This window comes from Coloeus monedula (genome assembly GCF_965178545.1).
Source record: "Coloeus monedula genome assembly, chromosome: 6".
Taxonomy (NCBI): Eukaryota; Metazoa; Chordata; class Aves; order Passeriformes; family Corvidae; genus Coloeus; species Coloeus monedula.
This window is the reverse complement of record NC_138786.1, coordinates 40,122,425-40,135,777: the sequence shown is the minus strand read 5'-3', so window position 1 is coordinate 40,135,777 and position 13,353 is coordinate 40,122,425. Positions and strand designations below refer to the sequence as shown.

At 36.1% G+C, this 13,353-nt stretch overlaps 1 protein-coding gene across 1 annotated transcript in view; it reads left to right on the top strand.

Annotated features, from left to right (window-relative positions):
- Positions 1–13,353, top strand: part of SLC25A21 (solute carrier family 25 member 21) — a gene marked incomplete at its 3' end in the record, with an annotated part of 235,648 nt that overhangs the window by 129,851 nt on the left and 92,444 nt on the right. Inside the window, exon 2 of the mRNA XM_082283648.1 lies at positions 2,756–2,804. Coding sequence (XP_082139774.1) covers positions 2,756–2,804 — 49 coding nt within the window. The remainder of the gene's footprint in view (positions 1–2,755; positions 2,805–13,353) is intronic.

Sequence of the window (13,353 nt, the reverse complement as noted above, 5' to 3'; positions counted from 1 at the left end):
AGGCCTCTCCTACGGATGTCCAAAGCCCAAATGGTTCTGGTTTTATCTGTGTTATTTTGCAAGAACTGTTAGCTAGGTTGCATTCTTTTTCTCCCTGTGCAGTGAATAGATGAAGTATGGAAACCCTTGCAGATATGAGGAGAGCTATAATCCTGTGCTGCTGAAATCTCAAAACTTTCACATTTTGCCAGATGGATTGTTACAATTACAGCACATTTTAAACAGTGTCATAGTATTATCAGTGATTATTGATACAAGATTTGTGTGAATGATGGAATAGAGCAACAAAGAACAAAGGAACTCAAAGTAGCCACCAGTCACCAAAATGTTTGCATTGAACAGATGTATGTGAAGATAGCCAGTTTGAAATTTTAAGTGTGAATCTTGTAGATGAAAATTTAATGTAATCCATAATGGAAACAATTTAAAGACAGAAGGTATTAGTTGGGAAAGGGAAAATGCTTTACTGAGGAGGGTCAGTTTGGGGGTCAGCATTTTCTGTCATTTTATTCCCTCCATGGGCTCAGTTACTGAGCAGAATGTCTTACATAGTAGAATTCTGGACTCCCTTCTTAGTTGTTGATATTCCACTTGTGTGCACTCAGAGCATGTCAATGATGACAGCTGGTTGTTTCTTCAACACACAGATTTTGATTATGTCTTGGTTTATGGTTAGTATTTGGTTTTCACAGGGAATGTTTTCCCACCCAGAAGACAACAAATGTTGGACTGACCCAGTAATTGTTCTTTCCTATATTTCCTTTGGGCTCTTGTTCAGCTAGTTGGATCTGAGTTGTTTTAAACATAATTAGGCCTTCATAAATCACTCTGGGTTGGTTTGCATGTGACATCACCAAGGAGACCCAATGGGACAATTAGAGTATTTTTTTGGACAATGTATCTGTAACTATGTTAACTACTTTATCATGGAAATAAAATTTGTAAACAGTAGTCTTTGCAGTGACAAGTTAAGATATATTGCACCCTGATAGAGCTGTTTAGTAAATTAGATTTTCATAGTGCTAATTGAATTTGTCACAAAGCTGATGAACATTAGCTAAAGAAAGAGCAATATATTTTATTTTATTGAGCACATCTCAGAGTGCTTGTAATTTAGTGAGGCCACCACACTTTCTGGGCAGGCTATCAAGTAGGATGTTGTAATGATTTGCATGACTACTATAGTAGATGGAAAAATGTAGCTTGTGTTTGTAGCTGTTCCATTAGTGTCTTGCACAGTGTGCAGTCCTTTGGTGCTCTTCAGAGAGTTGTGTCATAATCCCAGCATCTTTTGAAGAATTCTGTCTGGTGAAATCAGTAACTATACATCGTTTAAAACCTGGTGTGTAATTATATGATGAGACAAAAGAAAGACTGAGAAAGGCAGATAACCAATAGAATCCTGAAGTTATCAAAACAGAGCTCTTGCCAAGGACCTTGGAATTCATCTGATTCAGTTGCTGGAAAAATGCCTGAATTAAAAATTATCCTATGAGGACCAAGAAAATGGAGCCAAATTCTGGCACTCTACAGTTTTCTCCCAAAATGGTCATTAATGCTGCAAAAACAGAATAGGGTGAACAACCCTTGGCCCCATGTTTGGCCCCCTACTGTAGGCTCTATCTGCCAAAATAAGATGGAATAGAAGATCAAAAATGGGGAGGGAGGGGGAAGATTGGAAAAGGAGAGCTTAGAAAAGGAGGGTAGTTGGAAAGGGAAAATCTCATAGGCTATGCCCCCTGCTAGCACTGAAATACTCGGTTGCAGCTCCACTCACAAAGCACCTGTTGGCAGCTGTTGGAGCAGTTTATAGGCTTTGGGACAGTTCCCTTACAAGAAATGTGATATGGTCTTATTTTAGTAAAATAGAAGCAATTCCTGGACAATAATTACAGCAATAAATATACCTGCACAGAAATAACGATGACAGCTTTTGCTTTCATTTTAAAAATTACATTCTTTTTAATGAATCTCATTGCTAATATTGATATTCTTTGGCTGATAACACCTATGTTGTCTTCCTTTTATTCAGAATTGAAAAACAAAACAGTGTTGCATGGAGTGAAAATACAGCAAAACAATGATAATAAATATTAACTTGATACCGTCCTTCAAACTCAGTGGCAGGAAATTAGTTGACAGGATGTGAGAATTCTCCATCATGTGAATCTAAGTCCTGATGATGAGCAGTGGAACAGGAAGGGGAAGAGCCAGGACTACACGTCAGCATCAGCACAGGGCAGGATAGGACAAAGTACCAGAGAGGCTGCAGCTCAGATACTCAGGAATCAGATGTCATCTTAACATCAAGTTCATCTAAACCACCAGTGCAGTCCTGCAGTGTCCTTAGGAATTATTCTTATATGACAAAGAAGCAAGTGCCAACCTGAACTCCCTTCCTTTGCTACTTTCAGCAAGACTTAATGTATTTATTTATGATGCCAGTCAAATGTTCCCACTGTTCTTAAGTCAAAAAACTGAGCAAAAACTAAGTTTAAATTGATTGCATCACTAAAGTCCTCACTTTCCCCAATCTAATGAACAACTAGCACCATTTAATGTTGAAAAGCCCAGTGGTTTACATGCACTACAGAAGAGCGTGTTTAATACATGAAGTGTTTAAGTACTGTATCATCAGTGATATATTTGGGTTTTTACTTTACTTTTCAAATTTCAAAAACTATTGGAGTCAATGAAAATTAAATTACTATTTGTGCAAATGTTTATTAGGCCTTTCTTTATTATTCTTTTATAGGTCTTGTAGAAATTTGCCTGATGCATCCCCTTGATGTAGTGAAAACAAGGTAAGATCATGCTTGAACAGGTTTTGTTGACACTGGAAGATAGCCAAATTACAAGCTGTCAAAAAATAAAATCCTAGAACTTCTCCAAGTAAGATAACTTGTGTCTTTAATGACATTCATATTTACTTACCTGTATCTACAGCATTTGACAGATGGAATTTGAGTAACATGGCACATTTCTGATTAGAGGTCATCTAAAGGTGTTAAATCTGCTTATGACATGTATTTTTACTCTTGTAACAAAATGGTATGACATGAAGATGGCAAAAGTTAAATTCACTTACTATATGTAGTACCTGCAGTAATGCTTTTATATGTAATTGGGAAATACCATATTGCCTCCAAAATACTTTTCACAGATTTTTTTATAAAAATAATAAGGGAAGGTGTTCTATATTCTTTTTGTAAGCTAAGTAGCTACATGGTTTTATCTTTTTAAAAATCTTTTCTGTCTTTATTTTGTTTTCTGAATATTTGTTCTTATGTGAGTATAAATGATTAAATGACCTTGAAAATTTGCTCGAGTTAGGTTTTTTTTAATGTTGATTACAGAAATGAAAAAAAAAAAGTTGTGTTTCTAGTTTCTGGAATATCCTTTTATTTTCTATACTTTATAGTTTTCATGTAAATTCACAAGTGAGTGTTACTGTACATGAAAAGCAAACCAGAATGGAGAAGCATACTTTTAGAAGGAGAAAAGTATTCATGCCATGTGTGTTATGCAGTGCCAATATTTACCATATACTTCTCCTGGTCTATCTAGGTCCCAAGCATCTAGGTAGAAAAGCTTCACTAGGAGACTAATCAGCCCCAAACAAATGATGAGGACAGCTGTGGTCTCTGGAATATGCTTTATATTGTCAATTACTACTTCATATTCTAGTTCCAGTAAGCCAATGTGTGAGCTTTTTATGGATGCATTTTTGGCCTCTGTTTAAATCACGTTCTGTGATTTGCCTAAGACCTTGAGATGTCTTTTTTTGCAGGTTGCATTTTGCAGGAGGAAGTCATCTGTCTGTGGTCATTGTCCAGCACCAACAGACAGTTATTAAGGCTCTGTCTGTGTTAACTGCTGCTGAGGTGCTGTAGGTCTGCCTTGGGGCTTGGAGTTTGCTCAGGCAATTCTTCCATATCCCTTCATAACATGGAATGTGTTGATTCATATAGAGACAATGCACCTGGTAGTTTTGAGGATCCTCTCTGCCCCTCCCAAGAACCACTGAAACAATGCTATTAAAACAAGACTTACATAAGATTGAAATTAAAGGCTCAGAAGCAACAGGGTACAAGCAAAACAAATACAAGACCAAATTTAAAAGAAAAAAATCTATCTTGCTCTGCTGTCAAGTGGTCCCCTGTCATGGGTTAGCAAGCATAGTCCCAGAAGTGATTTTCTTGCAAAGAGGTGCTTACAGCTTCCTCTGTGACCTGAAAGAACCTATCAGCTGGCCAGTTTGAATATGGACAATTTTTTAAAGGATGTGCTTTAGTGACTTCATTTTGGTAGGTTGTGCTAGAACTCACCTATAGCTTTCAAGCTTTGGTTTTACCTCTTCCCGTTTTTCTCTTTGTACTGAACTAGAAGTCATGTTCTTTTGTAGCATAAATGTAGATCATTCATAATTTAGTATAAGCCACATATCATATGTCAGAAAATGCATTAATTGAACATCTGTGCCAGCAGTCTACAGACATACCTTCAGTTTTCTGATAGAAACCACACAGCCAACTCTCAGAACACAAGGACAGATTTCCCCATTTCTCTTTGAAATTTTACTGAATTTTACACACTTTTAGTAGTGAAAAGGCTTTTCAGATCTGAGATCCAGAAATGTAAAGCATTAAAGAGTGTATGGGGATGTCTGTGAAACTATAACAATGAAAAGTAGTAAAAATTAGGAAACCCTTAAATGTGAAATATGAGTGCACAAACAGTGGAATTTTTAGAAGAAAGAAAGAAGTAGGAAAAAATGAAAGAACAGTAGCTATGCAGAAGAAATCAGATTATAGATCAAACTAAAACTGAGGGGCTGAATCAAATAAAAAATCCATTAAAGAAATTTCTTCATTTGAAGAAATTTCCATTGATTTAACTCTTCCACTGAGTTAGCTGCAACTCGTTGCAGAAGTGGGCAGCACCCAAGTGACAGTTTTTCTAGTTTGTTGATGTAGATGTATTCAGAGATATTACACAGAATTTCCAATAACTTTTCTGCAGATCTCAGCACTGGGTAGTAGTTGAAAATACTTACATTTTGAAAGCAAATGACAAAACCAAGAATGGAATATCCTTTGATCTCATCCATCATTTTGTTCTATGTTCCCAACATCATGCTTCTTCCTTTCATTTTGTAATGGTCCCAATTTACTGTAGCAGATTAATTCCTTGATGGCCTTGAAAGTTCAAATGAAACATTGGTTTTAATTCTGAACTTTGGACATAGAGTGTTTTCTAATACATTTTCATTGACTTTATTCCTTTATTGCAGGGCCTCTAAGTACCCTTGTGTACTTAATCTTTCCCAACATGGTATTGATAATCCGCCATTTCCTAATCACTTCCTGCTATTATAGTTTTGGTGATTGGTTTAGGGTTTTCTTCCTTTTGGTTAGGTGAAAGGACATATGAAAGCACCATTTGTTGCTTAATTTTTATGGTGTTTTGAGCTTCCTGCCTTTTTTTTCTAGAAGTGTGTTTGGTGGAAAGAGTCCTGTGGCCATTTCAAATTATTGGGATCTCATTGATCTAAGTTACTGTTTTGAAGGAGTTTAGGGAAGATGTCAGAGGCTCACATCTAGTGGACTGGTGGCTTAGTGCTTCATTGATATTTTGTGTATGTGTATGTTTTTAATAAAAAAATTGGAAAAAATAAAGTTTCTGTCAAAGATTATTTTGAAACCCTGGAAAATGGTTTGGCTCCTTTATGACATTTTGCAATATCTTTTTGTGTTTAGCAATTTTCTATTATTCTACAGTAACAGTGCTAGATTTGTTTATCTGCTCACATCAAGGGAGGAACAGTATATAACTACATGCTTGTAAACCATAGAGAATCCAAATGCTTAAGGAAGTGTTTTTTCCTAAGTGTACATCTGAAAATAATTTTATTTTTTTCTCTGCTAGAACACCACAGATCACTACTCTGAGAAATTCCTGTTAGCTAGATAGATGAAGATAACTATGATCCATTGTTTTAGCTTTATTCTTTGAAATAAAGCTCTTTTCTCAATTGCAAGATATATTGGAATAGTTTCTGATTAGATATTATTAAAAAAAGATGTGCTGAATTTTTAATGTTTTTGTATAACAGTCTCTAATAGCTATTTTATGTATCAGTTACCCTTATGATTAATTTAGCCATTAAATAAAGTACTGAATCTCGGTTCTTGTCCTCCTAAATACAGTCTGGTAAGTTTTTGTGTGTGCCCATGTATCAGAAGTGACAGCAGTAGCAAGACTTTTTTGGTACAGATACAGTCAAGACATAGAAGGTCTACTTTTTAATTAAGAAATATAGATGATCTTTCTTTGCTAAAAAGTGAGAGCGGAGAAGTCTTAGCCTGGATAAGGAATTAGGTTTGCTTACTTTGTACCTTTTTTGTGTCTTAACTGTAATACAGGCTGTAATGTCATTTTAATCCATGAGACTTTCAAAGGGTGACAAAATGACATATTAGTTCTTGACACATATGACAAGACATTGCCATCTATATTACTTTAAAATTAAGAATAGTAAAATGCTTTGCCAGGTAGAGTTTATCCTTTGTGTCCTAGTGGTGTATGTTTTGGCTCAAACAAATATACAAAATTCAGAACTTAATAACATTTTATTGTTGGATAATTAGTATTTAGTCAGAAGCTCATAGGTGTAGTTGGTGAGAGAAAGGAAGAGAATTACAGGGAGTTGCATAAAGTCAAGGGAAAGCTAATTGTATTTGAGGAATCAGTCACACAAGCCTGACTGGTAACTTGAGGATGTTACTGTGGTCTGTCTGACAGTTCCAGGTTATGTTCTGAGGTAATCTGAATTCTCAGGAAAGAAACCCTGTTTATTTTTTCATTTCCCTACTACTGGGTTGCTGGCATAAAAATGACATTTTCAGGAGTTCCATAACTTTAAACTACATGCATTAACAGAATTTTCCTTGCTATTGCATTTTAACACCTCAAAAAATGCATGCAACCAATGGTCATATTGGAAAATTAGAAATACAAGTAGAAATAAAATTTTAGCTAATGTTTCCTAAGGTTTATAAGTTGATTCCCTTTCTGTGTGCATTCTCTTTTTCTTTGATTATCATCAGTATTTATACAGCTGAATTTTATTGATTCCACTGGTCTTGGAAACAATTTCAAAATTTCCCTTGCCAGTACTCACACAGACTGTGAAACATGTATTGGAGTAGAAATAGTAATTTTGGATGTGACTTGGTATTGTGTAGTTAGGAAATGGAAACCTATTGAGTTGTCAACATGACAGAATTTAATAGAAAACACAAATGAAGAAATATATGACTATGTGTTTTCAAATAATAGATAAAAAAGTAACAACACAACATCAAAAGCTTTCATCCAAGAGGAAAATGTGTCTGAAATTCCTGTAAACAGGAAAAATGTTATGTGAATTAATCATTTACTTCTCTGTTCCATTTTGTCAGTAATTTGACATCACTATACATTTTGAGACAAATATTTGAAAGAAAGATGGTTTCTCTCACATCACACTAATACTAAATTGTCCTCCAGATCTGTTTTGACTTCAGTGGAGATAGATGAGTTCATACCACTGGAGTATTTAGAGGTGTTTTACTTCCAGATAATGTACAACAAAGAGTGGTAAATGTTGTGCCAAATACCATCTAAAACACTTTGTCCTAACATTTAAACATATATTCAATGGGCAGTTTTTTAATACTTCTCTAATTAACTCAAATAATGACTGTTCCATTTGATTTTTTCTCTATATTTAAACAGTCTTATCTATTTTCTGACACTGTTGGGGCTGCCCAAGGCAGCACAGACATCCTTGGCTTCTGCTGCTGCAGGCAGGGGTCGGCTGCAGCTAGGAGGGAAAGCTGCCAGCTGCAGCCTGCAGGGAAAGCTGGCTCCTTTGCTAGGAGCGAGCCCCAAACAAGGGTGGTGTAAAAGCATTGGCAGAGGCAAAGGATGAGAGAGGAGTCTTTGTGTAGGTTCCAGTTGGTTTATTGCCAGTGGAGGGCCCAGGGACAAAGACTCAGAAGTGAGAGAGATCACAGTATTTTATATGGGGGTGGAACAAGGGGAAACAACCATTGGGGATCGACTGAGAAGGAGGGGACAACAAGGGAATATCCAATAGGGATAAGTTAAGGGAGGGAATTATATGAGTAGACCAATGGAGCATTGAAGAAGGGAGAACTTTCCAGAACTAATACATAAGCAGCTAGGGGAGATACATAAATATGAACTTATACATAAAACTCAGTGTAGAACTCCTGAACCAATATACTTAAAACATGTAAACTAAGAACCACTAGGATCATGAGAACTCACCATAACCACGAGGTGAGAATCAGACCTCTGTGTTCCGGAGGCCTGGCCACCAGTCCCCTGGATGCTCTGCTGCAGTGGCCACTGCCACCTGCACTGCAACAATTTTCTGATATAGTTGTGCTTTCGCAACACAGACTCACATAGAGATAAGTGTGCAATTTCAAAGTCAATGAGTAAAGGAGACCCAGGAGATCTCCTTTTAAAAGATTTTACTTCAATTTATCAGGAGAATAAGTTATTAAGTATATCTTGTTTTCATGACCAACCTATCCAATGTCCCTGGTTTTTTTTTTCTTAAAGCTGTTTCTCACCTTTGGCAGGGAGGCTGCAGTCCATACTGCTCTACTTTAACACCTCTTCACATAGTTCAGCATTAGATCAGAACCTTCATATGAACTGACTTTTGATCTCATGTGTGATCTCAAACATCAGCATTTAAAATGAGATGAATAATTCCCCTTAAAAACTGTGGAGAAAATTTTTGTGTAGTCAAGATAGAGATCTTATAATTTGCTACTCTTTCTGAAAAATTCTAAACCAACACCATGAATCTTAAGCCCCAAATTTTAAAAAATAATTTGGGATCTAAATCGAGGTTTGGAATCTGCATTACAGACCTATTTCTAGTTAGCAACTGTTCTGCTGATTTGTGTGCATATTTATCCGTTCTGTTCCTTTGTTCCAATTCTGTCATTTTGGTCTTATTAAAAACGTTCAGCTTACTACATGTGTTTCCGATCTCATTCCATCTGTTATTTTGCAAGAGCTACTTCCTTTATATCATTAATTCCTCTTTGATTTTTGGTCTTTTTTGTTTGAATGGGCAGAGGTGGAGCTTGTTTCTGAAAAACATTGGTTAAGGAAGAGTTCATTGTCCTTATACAATGTTACCATTTCCAAGTGACCATAGTTCACTTGGTTTGCATCAGGCCATGTTAAGTTCATGTTACTTTATGCAAACTGCTCTAGTTAGATTCGTAACAGTTTTAGGCAGAAAATAGCCTTCCTGTCCTGGGAAAATTATCAGGATACCAAAATATTCTGTATTGGAATGAACAGTTGAACTCTCAGAAGACTTAGAAAAACAATGAGTTATGGCCAATGAAACTTCGTGTAATTAATTTTGGATTTTGGAAGTTTTCACTTCCTTTTTTTTTTTTCTTTCTTTCTTCTCAATAATTTTTAAGTAGTTTTGAACTAGAAAAACAGAAGGTTTTGTTTGAAAATGTAGAGAACAACATCTATTGTCATCTAAAAAGAAGCGTATAAAAATATATTGAAACTGATAGTTTCTTGAGAAATGTTTTTTTTCATTTTGAAGAGAAAGAACTGAGAAAAATAATCCCTGACCAACTCAGCATAATGTCCTTATTTCATCCAAATGTCAAGGCTTTTCTCTGGGATTAGATTTCCTTGATTTATCAGTGGCCTTTGGCACAATTTTTCACAGGGCTTGTGTGCATATTGCAGCTTGTACTCTATTTCTGGCATTTGAATTTCAGCTTTGAGATACTTTGGATATTTACACACAGATCCAAATTTTTATAATGAGGACTTTACAGTTTATAGTAATTTGGATGTGGATGTGATCCAGTGCTCTGTAATTTGCTCTTCTTTTTCCTTCTACGTGCAATCTGTTAGGAATTAATAAGGGCACATGGGCTAATAATTCCTGCTGTATATACTATTGCAATTTAAATCCTTCACTGAATTAAAGAACAGTATTGATGTACACTGTTAAACAGAGGCTCTGATTTGCAGTGCTTGTCAAAGTAATTTTGGTTCCTATGTGCTTTTTTTTTTGTTATTCGTAGGCATACCACGTATATATTTTATAAAGAATGTCAAGATCCTTTGGGATAAAAAGCTGTGTAAAAATGGTTTCATCATCTCCTCATGTGATACTGTGTTATTTGTGATCAAACAGCAGAACTGCTTGATGATATCCCATTTTCAAATCAGTGTAGATTTTTGGAAGATCTATAACATGTATTCTTTCCTTGATTTTAAAATAATTCTATCCCTTCTTTGATAAAAACTGAATTTCTGCATCATCAAATCAGACTGCTACAGATCTCTTAAGCTTTTCTTTAATTTTGATTAAACATTCTGCCATCTACTCCTGAGTTTTTTTAATGAATAGGAGGTGCTTTTTTAAAATGAAACACCCTAAAATCATAATTTCCATTTGACAGCATGGCATGATGATAGTGTGCTTTGGGTTACATGTTATCTGTGCCATTTCACTGGATTTTCCTCAGTTTCTTGAGTCACTTGTGAGCTGTAACAACCCTGAATTTCTAACACCCCCAAAATAAACCATGTCCACCTTCAGCATGCTCAAGATAGAACAATAATCTCTATTTACCTGTTAAAGAATCCTTTCTTTGTTTGTGAAGCTTTTAGGTGAATAAAATGAAAAAAAAAGAAGATTCCAGATGCCTAATTTAGTTACTTACATACTCCAGGAGTGCTCCAGAAGGCAGTGAAATGGCTGTCTGTGCAGGGAGCAAGTGGTGAGTCCATCATAGGAGAATTGAGAGAGGCGGCAGTAGATGAGATAAGCTTTTCAGACAAGGAAGCAAGTGGACAGTCTACCAGAGAGAGCAAAATGAAAAGAATACCAGAGCAAGAAGGAATGTGTGATGGATTTCTTGTATAATTTCTTGTCAGCCCAGTAAATGTGGAAGGCACGTCTTGGGTTTCTAGAAGAATGGGGGATCAAAGCTGACTTGGAGTGGCCTTAGTTCTCTTCAAAATGTAGTATATAATTGTGTTTGAGATTTTTGGTTTGGTGGATCTTCCCATTAGAGTGCAGTGCCAATGATGCCAAGGTCGTGGGTTCAATCCTCGTATGGGCCATTCACTTAAGAGTAGGACTTGGTGATCCTTCTGGATCCCTTCCAATTCAGACAATTCTGTGATTCTGTGAGAAAATCTTTAACATTCCTCAAGCACAGCTCTGTCTAGATGAACCCTTACAGATGATTCTTTGAGCAGCTGATTTGGGGAATAAATGGCAATCATGCTAGAAGACATATTGAATATTATCCGTCCTGCTAGTGACAATCCTTTTGACTATGGACACTTGCAAGATATAATCAGTCATTTGTTCTCTTAACAATTTTGTCCGTGTTATTTTGTTTTTCCTCCAGTTGGGACAGTGAGCTAGAATAGTTTGTTTCAGGTCCCTTTAATTTGTATTTTGTTTTCATTCTAATTACATAGGACAATATTCTTTCTGTGTTTGGATTTCCAGTGCTTACAAAGTTCATATAAACATTACTGGTAACTACATGGGCAGAACTTGTAAAATGACAAGAACCTGAGGGTTTCTCTTCTATAATCTGCATCTATATATTTACATGCTTTAAAAAAATAAATGTACACAGACGCACTTGGCTGTGGCTGTACTGGTACAGCATCTTCCTTGGTAGAGCAAGTGAAGTTTCTTCATGTTTAAGTTCTCTAGCACTGGAACAACCTGCAGCTGATTAGTTGTGTCTGTCTGATGCATTTGCAAAAAAGTGGTGTGGACTGTGTTTTGTGATTTCACAGGCTGTACATTCTGCACTCACAGTTTAAATCCAAGAAATCTCTGAAATTTTTTTCTTCCATTTGTTTTTGTCTTAATTTTATGAAAATGTTTCCTTTTATAATATGAGGCTAAAAATAACCCCCTTCTGGACAGAACAGGAAAATGTGACAAATGAGCTCTAAAACTGTAATTATGGTGAAGACTCATACTGTACATCACAGATATGACAGAATAATTCTTTTTTCATTACACTGTCCAATGGGGAAAGGAAGAAAAGGGAGAGAACCTAGGACTAAGTACCCTCTAAAATACACTCATTGTACTGTTGTCTGTTTCTCTAGTTAGAAACTACCAAAGAAGTTAAAGACAGTATAGAAGCACTTGGATTTTCTTTGTACTGTCTCAAGATATCTTCAGATAAGCAGGATATTTATATGAATCAGAAGCCATGACTAAATTTTCATGACAAAAATGAAAGTCAGTTTGAAACATCTTGGATATGTGGGTCAGCTGACAGATCTGGAAAAGTACAGCCATGTTTGTATACCCTGTAGTATTATGGTGTGTTATATTGTATTAAATACAATAGATATGTTTGATTATTTTATTTGTTTAGATTCCCACAGTCTCAGGACATGCCATTTTATTGCTGTCAAAAAAAGAAATTACTATAACTTGTGGTAATGTACCTTTTTAGAGTTATGTAAATTGCCTCTGTGCCCCTTACATTCTTAACAGTGAGAAATAACATTAGAAGTCTTGGTGCTCAATGCAATGTGAACTGTCTTGTACATCACTTATGAATCTGATTTATTTATTTTGGACATGGGACATCTATTCAACTATTCCTCTGCTATTTCTTGGCAATGAGGAATGGTACCAGGACTGCTAGCATTTTATCCAGAGCTGTACTGTTTAGACCACTTCAGGAGAACCAGCACTTAAAATCACAGCCAGTTCCCAAATGAGGTGTTACAGCCTGTGTCCATCATATTCTGCCACTGCTGTTCTACCACTCAGAAATCCCCATCCCAGTGCTGAGTTCAGCTTCCTCTGCCTCTCACTTTCCCTCACCCTCACCCTCTCCTCTCTCCTTGCCTCTGCCTGTTGCTTGGTCCCAAACCATAGCTTTTGTCCAGTCTGTTTTAAAATATCCCTGGTGACAAGCCCCCTCTAATTCCCTCAGAAGCCTCCTGCATAGCTTACTGCTTCTCACAGGCAGTGGGTATTTTCTAATGTTCCAATATTTCCATTACATATTTTTATCCCTAACAACTACCTACACACCCTTTATTTTATATTGTTCCCCTTTCCCTTTGTTTATTCCCTTTAGACATAGATTCATGGCATGCCCCCTTTTTCTTTTTCCCAGGCCTAAATTAGTGTGAGATAATCAAAGAAGCCCTTTAAATAATCTTTTTCTCTGTATTAATCCTGTATTTAAAATATAATCGGTCAAAAGAAATCATGAGGGATAA